Raw genomic sequence first — 20,468 nt, 5'->3', positions numbered from 1 at the left:
AATGTTTATTCTGTAAGGAGATTGTGTATAGATAGATATTCAAGTATATAAGGCCTTAATTATTATAATTTTTAAACAATGTTAACTTTCTGTATCCCACCCTACCTAACATATTTTTCATTTCACCAATAGTGATGTAATGTTTGATAATGCAGCAGTTGTTACACAGAATAGCCAATTCTCATCTTTAGGACATAATACACAACTGCTAATATGATACATGCTGCTGAGAGGAGCTTCATGCCTTAGCTGATCATGATACCAATCTTCAGCGCCATAGACTGCAAAATTATGCCAAACTTCATCACTGAACTCATTTAATGGGGTCGACCTTGTGGCCTCGGCCGTTTCTTGTCTTATTCCAACAGAATTCGTTAATTTTTCAGAACATTTCCTTTGCACTTGCTTCACAATAGGGCTTAATATTATACTCTCTAAACTACAGTGCCAGTCTTATCCTCAAGCAGTACACCTACAAACTGATGCTCTGTAAGGGTGTGTTTCCACTACTGGGACAGTAGATTGTTGGTGTCTGCTATAGGCACAAACATGAGAGATTGTCAAACACAAACACAATTTCTTGTTTAAAGTTAATTGTTTATGAACTGTACAAATACTTTACATGATGCAAAATTATGACAATTACAAAGTAATTTTTTCTTCTTCACCTACAATACAAACTTAAATTTGTATTTATACAATATAGTGCAATCCATGGTGTCCAGACCAGTTTTTGCCAAACCCCTATTAAATAAGAAAGCACACCTTATATTTTATGCAACATAAACATAAAAAGACAGAAATGCAACAATGCTGACACTGCTCAGAAAACAAAACATGCCAGTAATTTCACTTTAAAATCCTTATCTATTCAACCAGTGCAGGCACATACAGAGGAAACATTCATAGGAGGCTAGGAATGTAAAATAAAAGTTTGTTGCAGATTAGAGCAAAATCAATAGTTATCTTGTTCAGAATGTAGAATGTGATGGACAGACATGTGGGCCAGTGAAATAGTTATTCGGCTAAAAACATTAGATAGTAGTAAAAAGAAATATGCTGTTAAAATGTATGCACAATAACAGTATGCAGAACAAATACATACATATCCTACTGCATTGTCACTCAAGTGTTGCATACTTCCTATGATACCGTACTATTAATGTGACAAACACTGTAAAACAAACAAAAAAAAAAATCAACATAAATACTACCGGTATATTATTCCACCACAACTGAGTAAATTCACCATGAAATCGTGTTGTATAAACCTGGGTATCTCAGGACAAAACAGTACTTTGGACATTGAACACCACACAGGGTGTCTAATAATATAGTAATGATAATAAAAAGACAGGTCTTGAAATGTGACAAGAAGCCCGGGTAATTCTCAGATACATACACAGAATACTATCGATTAAATCATGACAGGTTAATATACCTTCTCTAGTTAATGTATAGTAAACTCATACTTTAGAAAATAAATATTGCATTAGCTGAACGAATCCTTTAATACAGTTAAAATCGCTCTGTATCTAGTTTTTCCTCCGAGCAACATTTATAAGATGAAAAAGTGATAAAGGCATTACTGTTTGTACAATAACAAAAGTTGAAGAAAAAATACACTTTGCTATATCAGGAACAATTACAATATGAAATAAAAGTAGCACCAATAGTGCTTATTTTAAAACACAACTATTGTGTCAGATTTTGTCAAATGTAAATATATTAGGTTTTATTTTTAAATACAAGGCGCAATCTCAAAATGGAAGTGAAAATTATGTACAGACACATGTTCCAGTTTCTTTGTTTAACATTTTAAAATTAATACATAGTTTAAAAATCCTGCATGTAATGGTGTTGACAAAAAGTACGTTTCACAATTAAAAAAGCTCAAAGGGCTGTTTCAAGTTAACAGTTTGAGTATCAGGTATGGCACTTCCTGGTTTTGTTTGTACAGCCCTGGACTAGTATATGAACTGGTCTCCTTTCACAGGATAAACATTTTATCGTGAATAACCTGCTCTACAAATTCTGCAAGCCATATGTCCTAATGCACATTTTCTCTTTGAATCATTGGTTACTTTCAATCAAACTGTGGTGTCTTAACTGTTTAGCAAAAATAGACCAGATATGCAATAAACGATTAACAAAAACACTACTACTTAAATATAGGATCATGGCAGAAGATTTGACAATTGCTGGCAGTCAAGGGTTACTTCGCAGCAAAAGGACATCGTAATAGGCATTCATGGAATTTTTTTTAGAAATTATGGCAAGTAGAGCAGCACATGCTTCTTTACTAAAAAAAATACATATAAATAAATATATAAATTACAGCACCAATATATGGTAGTTTTATCTATTAACAAAACGGCACCAGGTGATTTTGTTGACAAATCTCTCAACATGTATTAAAGATTCAGTCAATGTAGTGCTGGTTTGGGCAGTTTCATTTTCCAGTTTTGATAGGATATTCGCCTCTTATATCAGAATCATGATGTTGTTTTGCACTACGGAGGAGGATTACCGTGTTTTTCTTTAAAGACATGTCCAGCAGGAGACATATTGGTAGTGTAGTATATTTAGAATAAAGTTACATGGGACATAACTTAAAACTGTAGCATGTTTGTAAATGTGCAATATTGGTGAAATAAGGTTGGTTTCTTCCACAGGATCCAGTGCTTTACTGTATTTTGTGTGCTGTCTTTGCTCATACTATTATACAAAACAAATACAAGAGACTGCTACAGGACAGTGGCTTCTTGGAAAGCTTCTAACCACCTGTAAAAACAACAAAACCACAAAGTAAATCAGAACCAGTACAAAATTCCTTTTAAAGAGCAATGTTTACAAGAGCCACTTAAGACCACCTTAACATCGTTTTCTTTTGCTTATATTGACGGAGCAAGGAAGTCTAAAATGTTGGTATTCAAAAGGCACTTTAAGTCTCAAGTGAATGCACACACATCGCGCAAGTGCTTACAAATTAGTTATGCATTATTTTTTGTTTCAGCACACCATGATATTATACAGTACCTTTACTGGACACTAATTTAGTTAAATCACTTTGATACTCAGGATATTGGGTACCGTTCAGGTTTTAATTACACATTATAAAATCAGTTAAATGTGGCAGGAATAAAATTACCTTTGGGCAGTGTGAGGTTCATCTGCTTTGAAGATGTAAAACAAGGTGTTTTTGTGATAGAGCTGGAATTGTGGATTATGATCCGATCGCTCATCTTTCACACTGAATCCTAGCAAGGGCTGGCTCTCTAAAGCAGCCACATCCTGAAAAATAAATAAATAATGCAATTTAAAAAAAACCTGCAGCTGTTCAAAAACACACAAAGATTTACATTCTTTAACCCACAATTTTGCTGCACAGCTTGTCTGCCACACCTAAAATTTCCACTAACAACTACATCTCCCAGAATGCAATGGCTTCAGTTACTACGAAACTGTACACAAGAAAAACCAACCCAACAAACATTATCCAATCTCTGGCTAGCCCTGTTGTCTTTGCAGCCAATCACAGTAAGAATAAGAAAAACTTGAAGCTACACAGGCTGAAGCATAAACCCCCCAGTCCAGCTACAAATCCAATTGAAACCATCGTCAGAGGCAACCGCTAATAAAAAAGTTACCTATAATATTAAACAAAATGTTTTATAACTTATTAATACATTTCCTTATTGTGTTTATCTGTAGGGCATTTTTTTTTTTTGTATTTAAAAATGTAATAGTCGCCAATTAGTTTTTTGTTATTTTCTCCCCAATTTTGTAGTGTCCAATTATTTTGTTTAGCTCAGCTCACCGCTCCCACCCCTGCGCTGACTGGGGAGGGGCGAAGACAAACACACGCTGTCCTCCGAAGCGTGTGCCGTTAGCCGCCCGCTTTTTTACACACTGCAGACTCACCATGCAGTCACCCAGAGCTACAGCGTCGTAGGACAACGCAGCCCTGGGCAGCTTACAGGCAAGCCCGCAGGCGCCCGGCCAGACCACAGGGGTCGCTGGTGCGACTTTAATGTTAAAATATAAAGTAATGTAATTTATTTGCCGAGTCTGTGTGATACCTCGAAAAAAAATGCGCTGAGCCAAAAAAGAACCTGTAGAACACACAGTAGTTCAAAGTAACATTGCAGTTAAAATGGAAGTCTCTTTTTTATTGCCTATCCCATTACCATTAAAGATTGTACAGTATTTATCAAGATTACTCATGACCAAGGTAATGTTGCATTTTACCCCCTGAAAATACATTTTACTCCCTGTGTTCAAATTAGAGGATAAGTTACTCCCAGACCCAAAACCTTATCTGGAGCGCTGCACATACATAAACTTTCCAAGATTCTGTCAATGGCTTACCTCGCTAGCAGCATAGGTGTATAATACTTTGTTCTTGATGACAAACCACAGATGTTTCCATTGCTTCTTATTACCCTTTGACCTATACAGGTAGCCACTCATAGAAGAGTCTTCAGTGCTTGCAGACACCTTAAAAAAAACAAAGCCATTGCTTGAAATCTCTTGTTCCTTTATGGTACTGTTGGTGGGGTTATAAGGTGGTACACTATATAAGCCTGCATTAGATTTCAGATGCAAGTACGGGTAAATCAGGCAATTGGGAAATGTACAGCATGAAGGGGTTTACTTACTTCTTTAAGGGCAGCTGGGATTTTCTTTTGCTTTCGTCCTGAAGGAATGCTATGGAGAACGGAAGACAAGGCACTCGATGGAGACTTGCTGGTAGGGGACACAACTTTGGGTGAGGATTGGTTATCTAGGTAAAGGAAAACAAATATGTAACAGATAAGTATGTTGATCCTAAAACACATTCCATTTGGCTAACGCTGAAATCATTGGCATTTGTTTACAGCGTGTGTTTTATAAATCACAGTTTACATGAGGATACACTTTTCCCATTTCCTGTCACAGAAGCATGGTATTAATAGTCACACTAGGGCTGCGTCCCACACCTCACCCTTGCTCACTCGTTACCTTCCCTTGAGGGGCGGAAGTACTAGGTTCGCCATCATAAGGGTTGTCCCAATTCCTTAGGGAACGAGTGAAGGGAGCTTTATGTGCCCTTCACTGCACCCTTCGACAGTGTACAAAACAGTTGACTTCTGCGGAAGTGTTTTTGTGTTTTTGTGCTGAAGTCCCAGAACTCTTTAAAAGGTGGAGACAAGTGGGAACAATGTGCAAATATAGCGGCTGCACATAAATATAATGTAAATGTAGTTAGCTAGGAAATTGTAGATATGCCAACAAACTTTAAAATATGCGCTATGGACCGCAAAAACATTACTTTCTTGACTGATTCATAAAACAAATATGGACTGCAGACCTCGGCTCATAGTGGGAAACTAAAGGCCCCTCGGGAAGAACTATAGCTATCTCCTGCGGCTTCGGGTATTATAGTCCCGTTGATAACTATAGGTCTTCCCTCAGGGGCCATACAGTTTCCCCCTATACGTCTCCTATTCAATAGATGATTTTTTCAGTGACATACATCCCCTTTCAGATGTAATTACAAACTTAGGGCTATTTGTATACTGAATAAGCAGACCATCGTAATGTACATAAGGTAAGGTATAGTATATGTATATGAAAAACTTTGATAAAAAACAAACAAACAAACAAACAAACAAACATCTGACATACAGATATATACATCCAACCAAATGCTATTCAGTACACTGAATGCAGTCATGTGCAGGAGATAATATGCATATTTTTTTTTAGACTTGCGTAATAACCAATGGGCAGATTCCTCCATGCAGTATTTTGACAGACTAATACAGTACTTGAAATAGCTTGTGTTGAATAAAGGGCTTACCAAAGTTACCAAAATGTAACATACATAAAACTGAGAGCCAGATATGAAAATATAACCCACCATTCTTCTGAAGCTCTCTGAAGCAGTGATCACAGACTCTGGCAGGTTGATTCTTGAGGTATTCAAGGCTGTGTTTGTTTGAAGAACAGGCTTGACACACAATCTGAAGAGACAGTAAAAAGGAAAATGTTAGGAAAACTTGTACCTATAGACTGGAGAAATATTACTATAGGGGAGTGCAGTAAAATTTCAGGAGCAACGTAAAACACGAAAATGCAGGGAGCAGGCAGACAGGCAGCAGTGAAAAGTAGTGAGAATAAAGTCTCTGGGTGTTTATTAATCCATTAATCTAAATGCATGGTCTGTTCCTTGTTGACTGGATCTTGAGGAGTAGATCACAAACCTTCCCACAGGCTCTGCAGTGGTGCCTCCTCCAGGTGACAGTGAACTCACAGGTACACACCATACACATGGTGGCTCTGGGGTCTGGGATCCAGATGGGAGCCTTGGATCCAAGAGGGGTGTCACTCTCCACTTCCACTGGATCAGCCTGAGGAACATTTTTAACCTCTGGTTACAACCTGGGAAATTGTCTAATTTAATCTACAGCATTTAAATCAATTAACAAGGGAGACCCCACCATGTAACATATGATGTAGCCAACTACCATACCTCTTCGCTTTTGCTGGCACTAAATGTAATTCTCTTCTTGGTATAGTCATTAATTGCTTTTGAAATGGCTTCCAGCCATGCATCCCGCTCTGTGGCAGAGCTGCATAAATACAAAAAAAAAAATACAAATTTTAACAAATCAATGACAGAAGCTAGGACACAGAACAATATTAGTCTATATAAACAGAGCTGCCATGGTATATATACCACCGTAGCATATCTATTGCTGCTTTATTTTGAGGTGGCACTGATGAGCAAGAAAAAGTCTATATCCCGATATTGAAAGCCTTTGTTAAGAACTGACAAGCTAACAGTATGTCTTTTAATAAATACCACTTAACATCCCAAGTATAAGAATACTTTACAGTGGTGCCCATAAGGATGCACTATAGGAGTTCAATTCTCACGTACCAAGTTTCATGAAAAACAGCTTGTAGACTTGCAAGTTTGTTAACATTTGCAAAGCTATTTCTTTCAAACATATCCCCCATTCACAGCTTATTTATAGCCTAGCCACTACACAGATATAATTGTCCTACTTCCCCTCTGCACTTCCAACAAAGATGCATCTATTTTTCCTAGCAAACTGAAGATGTTATCGTTTCTCTACAGGCATCCTGGCGAGAGCAAATAAAAGGTCAGCAAGTGCAGGAAGGCTGGCAGGAAACGTAAAGTGACCAAGTGACATTATTTAACAGTTTCCATGGGGAGTGGCCTGGGTTTTTTCCTGAATGTGTCTCACAATTCAAGTTTCTATGATGTATGAGGCTCTTGCGATTCCCCTGATTGGGTGAAAGGACCGTTTCAGACTGTGCCCCACCTGTGTTATATACATGTGCTTACTATAATTTCTATATGTGTTTATTGGGTGAAATGCTCTTCTGTGAACAGAAGTGTGTTCAGAAAGCTGCTACTGCATTTAAATCACCTATTTCTGCGATAGTGTGTCATCTTCTTGTGAGGAAAGGGTGCCGTGCTAATGCATAGGTTTTTATATAGTGCCACATCTGTTACTAACAGCCCAGCTGGAAATGGGGACTGCCCTGACAACAGTTTCATACCGGCAGACCAAACTTTAAACTGGACCCATTGATTGCCGAGTCAGTAAGTGTTTCTACCTAACACCTCTGACACAGACTGTTGCAAGATGCCCAGAAACAAATGAACAGGGGTGAATTCCACTGGTAAAGGCTTCTTCACAATTTGAATCTCGGAGAACTTTGGCAGCAGCACACAAACTGTTTATTTTGTGTTACTTTTAATTACAAACCTCACAGTTCATCCTAGGAAAGCGGTCAGTATTCCATTAAAAAAAAAATTAAAAAATACCCTGCGCATTTTAAATCTAGTTTTAACTAAAGCGTTGATACTAATAAAGTGTATAGTTTCAGTCTGTAATGAACTTGTATCATCTATTGGACAAATTAAATTTGTTTTGTTTTAAGTACATTTTTAAAATGCAACTTATGTACAAAATTTTTTATATACAGTATATGTACCTATATATGAATTTTATTATTGGCAGCGGACCATACATTTATGATCCCTTTCAGTGTTGCAAAAAAGTGTTTGACAATTAGGTTACACCACTTCAAGTGCTAGAAATTATTATTATTAATAATATTATTATTATTATTATTATTATTATTATTATTATTATTATTATTATTATTATTATTATTATTATTAATAATAATAATAATAATAATAATAATAATAAATCACATCTTTAATCTCTTCAAGTTAAGAAAAATTAATAATAGTATTCCATATTTAAAAAAAATAAAAATAATTCAGGGAGCTGCATGAGCACTGTAAACCATCTACCTAACAAAAGTCTCACTAGTTTGGCAGGACACAAACTGGCCTTGCAAATGCACAGTCCCCAGTTCTGAAGTTCCTCTTGGTAGCCCTGTGTCTGTGTGACACAGAATCCTTAACCAACATCTCTGTCATCTCCACTGACACAACAGCAGAAGTATCTGCCACATGGCGCTGGCAGAATGGTGGAAAGAATAATGAACTAAAGAGCGTTTCACTGGGTCATTCTTTTCTTTGAACAGAATGGAACAATAACCTGGCTTCCCATTGTGTTAATTATTAAAGCTAAATTCTGCTTGCATGACACATGTCAAAGTCAGAACTGCAATGTTTCCTTTAGAAATTTAAGAGCATGTTATTTTATTGAAATGTTATAATAAGTAACAGCTTAATTCAAGCAGTAGTTATAATCCCAGTACTATATTGTAGCCTGCAGTGAGTCTATACCTGTTCTGTGTTCAAGCATCTCTCCAAACATAAATAAGGTTTTCATGATCAGTGAAGATCATGAAGATGCACTGTTCTGCAGACTTTACCTGTGTTTTTGTTCCATCTAAACCTTCCCACGTGACTCATGATTAAAGTTATCTTCTGTAATGGCTCGTATTACAAGATGAATCACCATTAGCATACAATGCGTTTCACAGAATAGAGCTCCTTCTGTAACCAAGTGCCCAGCCTGTGTGATCCCTCTTCAGCATGTTGAGAGTTACTGAAAGGACATTGTTCTGTGCAGGACAAGAAGTGAAGTGCTGCCATTTAATACCATGTATCAAATGGGCATTTGAGTGGCAGGACTCCAGCCAGAGACACTGTAGTGCTGGGATTCAAGGCACTAAGGCAGGGACCCAGTGTTCCAAGTCACTGCACTGGCAAGACTTTATTGAATTAATATTTCATAGGGTCTCTTAAATAAAGGCTGATCTATTGACGGACAGCTTGCTGAACATCGCCAAAGAATCATTTTCAACGTCTTTAAAAAGCAAGACGCAACAGCAATTACAATTCTCATTCAAACTTGAAAACTACCAAGAAAGGTTAAACTCCATACCTGGCTGACAGAATAAACGAACGTTCCACACTTTCTATGTTCAGCTCATTCTGGTAGGCTTCTTGGGTTGGTTTGCTAACCTGTATGAAAGGAAAGGGATTAGGGGGCATGTTCTTATAAAAGGCATGTGATGTTTAGCGAACCACTGGAAAATGAGACCTGATTACGTTTTTTTAAATGTGTTATCTTAAAGCCTGTTTTAAGTTCTGGCAACTACTGACTCACTATTTCCTGACCAAGAGGGCCCTGTGACCACATTGCCATGTGCTTCAGTCCCATGCTGGTTGCACTAAAATCAATAATATGTTGGTAAAGAAAGGTGATTTATATCTACATTCAATGTCTGTGTTGTATCAATCTGGATTATATATCTACTACTAATATCTTACTTATATCTATGATCAATATATTAATATATAATCAATATATTAAGCTATATACATTTTGCACAGTTATATCTAGACCTAGCCATGTATGGGGTTAAAAAAAAAAAAAAAAAAAAAAAAAAAAAAGTGGGCTTACCTTCATTCCTGCCAAAGACAACATGTTGTTTAGTTTATACATTCCAGATTGTACAGGGGTGGTATACAACAGGCCATCATTAAACTGAAATTACAAACATTTAAAAATCACTATACTGTACTGTGATGTAATACAGTATAAAACGTACAGGCCAGGGTAGATACAATAAGGATGTGGTTTGAATCAATACTGCACAATGGTTATTTCTCTCTGATGGCCAGTATGAGCAATGAGTGCAGGCAGCCTCACCCCAGTTGTCTTTGGACAGCTATCCATAACCACACAGCAATTGGCACCAGTATTAATGTAGCAGAGAGACCAGTCTGGAAATCATGCACTTCAAGTCATTGTGATTTGGACATGGGACTTTAAATAACAATAGTCAGCATATTAAGACACTACACTAATTACAACAATTCCTGCAGTTAACCAATTCATAGAGACTGTTTATGAAACAGACAGATACAAGTTTCTGGGGTCTATAAACAGAGGAGGATCTATACACATTTAAAAAAAAAACACAGAGGGCTCCAGTTTCACCACTAATGTATTTAGATTTGTTTCAATTCAATTTGGATGAATTTAATATACCATGTTGTTTTTAAAGTTACCAACTCTTAAAGTCCAAACTAAAATCTCTTCCATGTTCGGAGTTTATTCATGAGGACCCAATTTTGACTACCTAACACTGAACATCTTATTAAAGCAAAACCCAATTTTTCCAAACACTGATGCTATAATGTGTCCACCTAGACCTAACTGCACACTGGAAGCAAATGTTTAGGAGAACAAAGTTAGGGTTTGAATAGTCTTTCAGTGTTGCATGGTAGGATGGGGTAGGATGGGGTTCATCATGAATACACTCTGTTGCAGTGAACTCCTGAAGTGTACAAGCAGCTTGGTTTCTCCCACTCTGTTCTTTATAACAAAGTCTATTTCCTGTGCACAATGCAACCTTAAAACTGTTTCTAACGGCACCTGCTTCCAAGAGCAACGAGGAGGAACTCACCAGAAAGAACAGTCGGGGCTGCATGACCTTCCGGGAGAGCTTCATCAGTGTTCCTTCCTTGAGAAAAACCTGGCCAAGCCAAGCCACCGAGAATGTTAATGTTGGCTCTATACAGGGCAACATAAAAAGAACAGAAAACCAACACAACACTTACCCTCCCAGGCTGAACAATCTCAGGGTGACCATTCAAACTATACTGGATCTGCATGAGCTTCTGAAAGTTATCCTGTGGGGCAATTACAATGATATGAGTGCACCAAAGAATAAAAGGGTTCCCCAGACTTGGAATTTTCCGTTATTATTGTTGGACTTACCCCTTGTTTCATGATGTCATTTGCATGATTGGCCACTTCTATGACAACGATAAGAGCAGCTGCATGTAAAGGAATAGGTTTAAAATGCTTTAACATATGTAAAGGCGACATTCTAACAGCTTATTAGAATTGTTCATTTAAAATTGTATTGCATCTTCAGAAAATTGCTCTATAACAGCCAGCATAAAACCAAAGACAATTCTATGATTTTTATTCATGTTTATACATAAACTAACCAGAAAACACTGTACACCACACATTCACAGTAAACCACTAACCTACCTAGGAAAAACTGGGATAAACGATGCTAGTTTCTGGTTTCTGTGACCGCAGCACAAGATAAACCCGTCAACACCAGGTAACTATTTTAACATAAGTTGAGTGCCAAGCAACATATACTTCATAGGTGTGGTTGTACATGTAACAGGTTTACCCTAAGTAAAGCTAAGCAATATTGCTCTTATAAGGTACAGATAGCTTTAAAATGTGTCTTCAGGAATGGCTGGATTTATATCCAACAGCTAACTCTTTTCTTAACTGTTTTATATAATTATCAGGACTGGGATCCCACTGCCTTGTGTTACTGTGTGCTTGCTCAGATGTGTTCATATTGAGCCCACAGTTAAAAGGAATCATTTCCATGTACAGCAAGGTGAATACCTGTATTTCAATCGAAATGATGTGTCACTGATGGGTCATAAGTAAGATATTGGACCTGTATCCCCAACTAGGTCACTGATTGATGTTATGAAACCCCTGAGCCCACTCTACCTTCACCAAGAATGCTTTTCTAATCGTTCTCAATTCTGAGACCTGACTGAAGCTGCTTGCAGAAGGAGGATGTATCAGTCCTAACCGGCTCAGACCTGTATGTAGTGGACACACTGCCAGAACATAAATATGGAAGCCCACTGATTGGTCCTTCATTTAGCAGAGAATACTTCAGTTAGCAAAAAATAAAATCACCAATTTATGTCCAAATTATATTCTGCTGGAAAGGGATGGTGCACATATTACAAAAGGCAAAGCTATGGAAAATAAACCGGAAGAATGCAGTTTTTGCAGTACCTTGTGTATCTCTATAATCTGTGGAATCTTCAATGAGGTTTTTCAAGTAATCTGCAAACACAAAATACAAATTTCTGGTAAGGAAAGGAAAAGAATAATTGTAACATTCATAGCACCTAACATTACAATTTAATTTTAGGAATAAAAATACAATAACTATTTTTTGACTACATGTTATATACTTGTGTGAAGTTTATTTAAATTTAGTTTATGTAACATTATTAAGGCTCTTTTGTATGTAGTTTTCTTTGAATCTGTTTAATTGCAATCTGAAACTTATTCCACTAGGTGGCAGTTCTGCTACTTGAGGACGAATGATCAGCAGTTTAAAAGGATAAGCTACAGTACAGTATTTTCACAGTATGAATATTCATACATTAGCAAATACCAGCAGACTGTTCTATCTCCAAATCAGTTTTCTAGTGTGCCAATTTTATTTTTTTTCTAAAATGTATAGACGATTGTAGCCTGAAGTGTTCAAAAGCTGGTGTGGTAGCCTTATCTTTAAAGGACACCCCTTGGACGTCTGTTTGCTGATCTCCTTGCAATTCAATATGATCTACCATAAAAGCAGTCTAGACAGCTGTACTGCAGTACACACTATTTTACAGCACCCAGATACAAGGCATCAAGTTCAGACAACTGCAGAACTCCCGTCTAGAGTATCACTGAACAACAAATGGAAAGTGACGCATTTTACAACACCTGGAATTTGGGTGAAAAAAGCAAACAGAAAAATAAAATAAAACAATACAAATGATGAAGCGCCAGACCATTCCCTGTGCCAATATGTAATTTATGGACAGTGTTCCCTACAGATGATTTACTTATCTCCTGGTTAAGTAAAAAATCTTAATGAGACTGCTAAAGACTGATTGATGATGAAACAACCACACACTTAAAAATAAAGGGTGCTCTTCACAAAGCTTTCTTTCATTTGTCTGGTTTTCCCCTAAAGGTCATAATGTATTGAGAGTGGGGCAATTTGGAAAAGCTCACGCTGTTCAACTTTTTAGTCAGGTAAATTGAGTAATATCAGTAACATGTATTGCATTTTTATTAAAAGTAAAAGAAAATAGAAGATTGGAGAATTTGTTGCAGTATATCTCTATTCCTCGATTGCTTGGCAATTAAATTACAGGTCTACAGTGTCTCCATTCTCAGTTTAATGGGCATGGTATAAATACCAGGATTATACCTTTCCAGAGCAGCTTCTGTCTACACGGTGTGCATACATTAAGACAGAGGCCAAGGTAAAAGAACTCATGTGCTCTACAGAACTGCAGTTAAGTTCTAAAAACAATTAGGATTCCTGTGGGAGTTTGTTTTACCACTGCTTTTAGAACAAGAGTCTATGATGTAAAATATGGTCACTTTAAACAGCCCCTTTTCCTCAGTGACGAGTGTTCCACCCACATCTGGAAATGAATGTCTTGTGACTATTTAAACTGTTCGTGCAACTCAATGTTTTTATGTTTTTTTTTACTTCAGTTTTATTCGACTTATGGTTATTTCATATTGTTGTATTGAACATGAATATTCCACTGTTTTCTTTTAGCAAATACAAATTGTTAATAAAAAACAGGAGCGTCAGAGAATTGAGCTAGATCTTCCACAGACAGCTAGGACTCAGATCTGACATGGCTTTATTATATTTTTTTTTAAAAAAAGGGTGATTTCCTTAGCAATACTTTGGTGTTTAGCAATACTGGTGCCTCATGCCAAGTAAAAGGTAAAAGGTAAAATCTGCCTCCAAAACAATGATTCAACACCATTAAAGTAGCAGATAACTTTCTATTCTTAGAAATGCAGCTTAATCCATTTTGTGGATTTAAAAGATGCCTGCCTATGGTAATGAACTGGTACCTGTGAGCAGCAGTCTGTACTGTGGAATTCTCTGCACAGGTTTCAGCAGGTAATGTTTGAGTGCCAGGCTTGCACAGCGCGGGCTCATCTGAAAGCACAGAAAAATGATATGATCGAGAGCAACCCTTCTGAAATTCAAAAATGTTTAGAAAAAAACTGGTACAAACCCACTGTTTGCTCCAGTGATCTCTACAGAGTTTTCAAACACTTAACCCACAGACAACTGTTGTCTGTATTAGTGCACAGACTTCAGAAAACCCCCTTTATGGCACAGGGTGCCTCATTAGGCTGGTTGACAAAATAACATGTCACTAGTTCTCAACTCCAGTTCACCAAAAGGAGCAAGTTTTTGGCTCAATCAGGAACTAAATAAATGTTTGAAGCAGTTTTCAACAGCACATAAAATACAGTACTCAGAAACAGTGTTTACAGACAGAGTCCCCAAGGTGGGAAATTAGATCTAGTTAAAATGTAAACCTGGACAGACAGACTGGAGCCTGGAGTGGAGAACCACTGGTATATAGAGCCTTATTATATGTCACATTATAAAAGGTAATCATCATAATTTTATATTTATTGGTTACCTCAAATTCCTTCACAACTCCAGCAAATACAGGGTTCTTCCTGCACTGTTCATCCAGCAATGCCACATTTTTATCAAACTCTTTGATATACGTGGAATACATTTTGAGGTATGGTCCCTTCTTCACAAAGATGTCAGCTATCCTTTGATTATCATTCCTACAAGAACCAAAACATACCACTTAAATGAAACAAGCAAAAAAAATACTAACACAGCACAAAAACTTCCAACTGAAAACAAATAAAGTGCTCCCTATTATAAAAACTCTGCTGGTGGGAGCATTAAGAGGCTGCATTATTTGTGTTCTACTTTATAACAAGGCAGTAAGTGCTGGTGGAATGGTTTTATGGGGCCAATGGCAGCCATGACCACAGTAACCAGTTATAAAAGGGAAACATTACAGTGTTTTAAAACTTTCAGAATTAAGGTAACTTTCTTCATATATCTGTTTGGTAAGCACTCCTTTAAAATTTCTCAGTAAATGTGAAAACTCTACTTGTAAACAGCACTGTAGCACTCCTGAGTTAGCAGGAGGATGTGACCAGGAGTACTGTGACAAGGTTGTTTACCAGTGAGCCATTCGCTCCTCCAGCTCCCGCAGCAGGTCCCGGTTCAGCTCATACAGCTGGGGAAGGTAGTAGAGAATCTGGTTCAGTATCCGGTCTTCAATCACAGGCTTCCCAATCTGCTGGGAGGCTTTGGCCACAGCACCTCGGAAATCCTGCAGACGGAGAAACAGACCGTGTATCTCAAGGACAGAAGTTTTAAAAGGTGATATTTCATTAAAACACTTTGGGGGACGGACGGACGGACGGACAAATAGTTTTTTCTCCTGGCCAATCATGTATATGAAAATCTGTTCTCCTTGGACCCTACCTGATTATACTGTATGCAGTAAAACATAAGCAAACATTTAAGTGTAAAAGGGATAAGGGTTCCTTTTTCCCCTCGATATGGCAATGAAGAATATCAGAAAGCATCAAGCAAATTCTGACCATATCTCGAGAAACAGCAGCGAAATTGCACAGCTGTCTGAAGACCACACCACACTTGCATATTCATGACATGATGTAACCCAACCATTTATGGCGCAGTATAATTGTGTAATTTACTGTAGTAAACAGCAGACACAATGATCATACCGAAAGCAAAGAGATTATCAGTTCCAGCTTTCCATGTAAAAATAAATCACCAATGAAGTGTTTCAACCTATTCTATAACAAAGTATTCTTATTTCAGATAAAAGTGGGAGAATTCTCCATGCTTCATTTATAAAGAGCATTAACATTTTAGTAGCATCTCTACAAAGATGTACCATTATAAATAATGTTATTTTTATTGTAGCAAGATAGATGCCCAAGACATTTATGACTGCATTATTTATTTGTTTTGCACAAGCAATATTCTAAAGAATCAATTGAACTGGAGCTCGCTCACTGCTAAATTCATAATTAGTGGAGACCCACATGCTGAACTACCACATCCAGCGTCTGGGATAGAATTCAGCCGTGATAATAAACACAGACGTAGTTCTTGGATAGAAAGGTATTTCCCTGCCCTTGGCTCCTAAACCTCCAAGTTTTAGCTCACATGGTCTAATTTATGAAAGCTGGAACTCAGCTCCGTCACAACCACAGACATGTAGAACTCAGCTCTGTCACAACCACAGACATGCAGAACTCAGCTCCGTCACAACCACAGACATGCAGAACTCAGCTCCGTCACAACCATAGACATGTAGAACTCAGCTCCGTCACAACCACAGACATGTAGAACTCAGCTCCGTCACAACCACAGACATGCAGAACTCAGCTCCGTCACAACCACAGACATGCAGAACTCAGCTCCGTCACAACCACAGACATGCAGAACTCAGCTCCGTCACAACCACAGACATGCAGAACTCAGCTCCGTCACAACCACAGACATGTAGAACTCAGCTCCGTCACAACCACAGACATGTAGAACTCAGTCACTGGGCATCCTAAAAGATTAAATGGAACTTGCTGTTTTCAACAAACAAACAAGTCTGGTATGTTAGTAACAAACAGTACACCGCCTGCCTCAGCTGCATCTTTATTTCCTGATTCTAGACCAAGTCAGCTGAATATATCTACCACTATGGCAGCCAAAATAACTGCATGGTTTAATCAGGGATAAACAAACAATCTTGCTCTGATCAGGGCAAGCCACAATCAAAACGTTTATCTTACTGTGTGACTGAACAACCTACAGCAAACATACTGTAGACATATGAATAAGAGAGACAAGCTGGGACCTATGGAACACATGCCATTCTAGAAGACAAAACTTAGCCTTGGCTCTCTCCCCAACTCATCATCCCTGGAAAACTTACAGTTAAACCTGCACAGTGTTGCCATCAATCAGAAGCAGAGTGCTGAAATGTATCATTTACTCCCATTGAAGTTACATAACTAAATTAACCCCAAATTCAATTGAGTTGTTTACTTCTAGTTGTGGCACATCAATAGGTGGCAATGTGCTGACACTTGAGTAAAAAGGCGTTGTGAATTCCACCCCAAATGAATGAATAAAATTACCTATTAATTAGGTTGAATGAGCATATTGCTTTAAAAAAAAATAATGTATTATATCTTGATTCATTAAAATGAACCCTTTCCAAAACCAGAATGAATCTTTATTACACAAATGCTACTGTTTTATTCTGTCCCTTCATTCAATTAATTGATTAATTATCAATTTTAGCAGTGTGCTTCTAAGCAGATGCCTTAATTTTTTAACTGGATTTGTTGTCCTTCCAAGCCCTTAAAGCTCAGCTGTGCAACGATAACAGATGGCAAATGCTTAAAAACCACCAACAGGTGGCTGGCTATTGCACGTGTCCGCCTATTGCTGAAACGTAAACCAAAACACAGCGCCTTTTCATTACTCTGTCCCTTGCCACAGCTGAGGAATCCAGCCTTTATTTACAATATGAACAAAGCATTGAACTGTTAAATCAGGTTCACCTTGGTTATTAAGCCTTACTCCTAGATGTTCTTGCCATTCATTATTTTCCAAAATAGAACTGCTGCCCCCTCAATAGCTCAAAACAGTTTATAGACCTTTCCAAGAGACCAGATTGAGTTTTACATACTATGCATACATTTTTTTTTTACTTTCAAACAACCATAGCGAGATGTTAAATCCCAAAGAAAACATCCTGATGAAAGCACTCTGCTGTTGCGTTTCAACAATACAAAACTTACAAAAAAGGAGCAATTCAGGAGGCTCCTATTACACATCTGTCATTAAACTTAAACTCATTATAATATTACACCACCTGTCCGGTCCCAGGTGTGGTGACACAAGACATTTGATCACTTTACACTGGATACTTTTTCACCTTTTTAGAGTCTCATCAAAATCATTGTGTGTGTGTGTGTCTGTGTGTGTGTGCGCGCGCGCGCATGTTTTGAATGGGGACTAAAAATAGCATTTACTATAAAATGCATGCAAAATGTATTTATGTTTTTTTCTTGCTGTGGTTCAGTAACCAATGTAATACTTTATCATTTATATTCAAATGCAGTGTACGTACAATACTGCCATAGACATAGGCAACATAGGTTAGATCAGCCAGTGTCTTTACATTAGTAAGCACCAGCACCATAGTGTGCTCAGCTGTGTAGTGCCAGCTGGTTCTTGCTTCTTTATAGGCTCTTTGGCTGGTCTCGTTCCATATGTCTGACAGGATACTAGAACTGAAGAGCACCTGTAAAAACACCTTAACACAGACTTGTACCAAAAAAAAACACACACTACAAGCCATAGCAATAAGAACCATACAAAGGACTGTAAATTCAGAACTTTAAAAGACATTTTAGGAATTGTATTTACAGTAAAAAAATATACTTACAATATGAAGGAGTTTGAGAACATCCACAAACCTGTTTAAAAAAAAAAAATACAACACAAAATATATATGTAAATTTCACTTAAATAAAAGCATATTTGTACAAATATCTGAGAAAAAAAAAATATACCCACACTTTCTCTGAACTCATGATCTCCTTGGCGATGTGAACAACTTTTGTGTTCTTGCCTCCTAGCTCATCATGCTGCAAATGAAAGAAAACAGATTGTAACCGTCATGTATATATATATATATATATAATTCTCATTCCAATTTAAAATCACCATAATCACTACTATTAGAGGTCGGCACGGGTAGAAAATTCGGAACCGGGTACCCGTCGTGAAAAATACCTGGGTACCCAGATCTTTTTAGGGGGATGATTAAATTTACATATATATATATATATATATATATATATATTAATGTTGAGTGCATGATACATATTTAAATACTATATAGTACACATACATTTAGTCCCTTCAGATCTGTAGACTTGTGTAACCTTTTTCAGTACTGGAAACATCAAAATAATAATAATAATAATAATAATAATAATAATAATAATAATAATAATAATAATAATAATAATGTTATTATGTTCTAATAATACCTTTTGGTTAGACAAGTTTTCGTCTGGAAACGAGTAGCCATCACACTGGTATGGGATTTGTAGTTTTTATTGTGTGATTAACGGTGGGCACATTGCCAACAGTTCGTATATGGTCGGGACAATCGCGATTTCCTAAAAAATGTCACGAGTCCCCATGCATAGGAATAAAGTCCTGATATTTACACATAGAAAAAATTCATTTATTCTGCACAGCAGAGTTAGTGAAAACCACACGCTGTGCTCTTCGGCTGACACATCTGCTGATCACTAACTTACCGGTATACAAAGGTAAGAATGCTTCATTGTGTCTATGTTAACTGTCATGCTGGTCGTGCGGTGTTGAGTTGAGGGAATATGTCTATTATATGATAGAGTGTTTTTTGCGTATGACCCCTCCCATGTGTATGATGCGTATTACGTTTGCACAAGCAAATTTTGTTATGCCCCATTATGTTGTTTCGTTTCCGATTTAGTTCCTGAGAAGAATAGTCACTGCATTATTATTATTGAGGTGTACTTGCCGCTCGCTCTGTGTTATTGTTTTCTGTAAAACATTGATATCCTGTCAGTTAAGAAAAGGCTTAATGCAAAGCTTGTTTTAACATTGTCTTTATTAAGCCGGCCAGGGACCCATGCTTACAACTGTATTGTCATATTTTCTACATATTCTTTAAATTCTCAAATTAATAAATCGAAACCCGAGGAGTAAAAAGAGACCCGGGTAGCTGTATTTTTTTAGAAACAGGATTTTTCAAGCTGATAAAAGTGAAGACATAACAAGTAGGCATATTTACAGAATATACTAAAGTAGACACTCAATAATTCAAACTATAAAACCAGCCTGTACCCACAGAAGAAGAATGTCATTCAAGTTAGCCAACTTCAGTCTCAAATGCATTCATCCCACAATGCACCAGACCAGAGGTCAGCCAATTTGTTGAGGGTGCGCTGACCCAAAAACAAGAGCTACTTATTTTTGGAAGTTGTTCAGCTACACATATTTGAGGGTCCAGATACAATATTATAGCAACAGCAGTCTACATTGCGGCTGTCCTATTGATGTGAATTGGTTGTTTTATGTAGATCTGATAATGCACACCTGATAATGACTACAAACACTAAGCGCCATTTTTGAATTCCTTTACAAGAACCAGATCATCTCTTAAACCCCTAATGTTGACCTGACTGTCAACAGTGCAATTCTAGATCCCTGAACTGTAAACATTC

The 20,468-nt window shown here is 37.3% G+C and overlaps 1 protein-coding gene across 1 annotated transcript in view; it reads right to left on the bottom strand.

Annotated features, from left to right (window-relative positions):
* Positions 1–576: 576 nt before the first annotated feature.
* Positions 577–20,468, bottom strand: part of LOC117419450 (FYVE, RhoGEF and PH domain-containing protein 6-like) — a 35,470-nt gene continuing 15,578 nt past the window's right edge. The window contains exons 4-21 of the mRNA XM_034032197.3: positions 18,763–18,833; positions 18,632–18,662; positions 15,321–15,472; positions 14,753–14,909; positions 14,169–14,256; positions 12,303–12,353; positions 11,235–11,293; positions 11,075–11,146; positions 10,921–10,989; positions 9,912–9,995; positions 9,390–9,469; positions 6,518–6,617; positions 6,249–6,395; positions 5,906–6,008; positions 4,662–4,786; positions 4,372–4,500; positions 3,152–3,294; positions 577–2,784 (exon numbers count right to left, since the gene is read on the bottom strand). Of these exons, the coding sequence (XP_033888088.3) occupies positions 2,748–2,784; positions 3,152–3,294; positions 4,372–4,500; positions 4,662–4,786; positions 5,906–6,008; positions 6,249–6,395; positions 6,518–6,617; positions 9,390–9,469; positions 9,912–9,995; positions 10,921–10,989; positions 11,075–11,146; positions 11,235–11,293; positions 12,303–12,353; positions 14,169–14,256; positions 14,753–14,909; positions 15,321–15,472; positions 18,632–18,662; positions 18,763–18,833 (1,698 nt within the window). The 3' untranslated portion in view covers positions 577–2,747. The remainder of the gene's footprint in view (positions 2,785–3,151; positions 3,295–4,371; positions 4,501–4,661; positions 4,787–5,905; positions 6,009–6,248; positions 6,396–6,517; positions 6,618–9,389; positions 9,470–9,911; positions 9,996–10,920; positions 10,990–11,074; positions 11,147–11,234; positions 11,294–12,302; positions 12,354–14,168; positions 14,257–14,752; positions 14,910–15,320; positions 15,473–18,631; positions 18,663–18,762; positions 18,834–20,468) is intronic.

The sequence above is a fragment of the Acipenser ruthenus genome, chromosome 14 (genome assembly GCF_902713425.1).
Source record: "Acipenser ruthenus chromosome 14, fAciRut3.2 maternal haplotype, whole genome shotgun sequence".
In the NCBI taxonomy this organism is placed as follows: Eukaryota; Metazoa; Chordata; class Actinopteri; order Acipenseriformes; family Acipenseridae; genus Acipenser; species Acipenser ruthenus.
The sequence above is the reverse complement of the archived record's forward strand: the minus strand, read 5'-3'. Positions and strand labels throughout refer to the sequence as shown.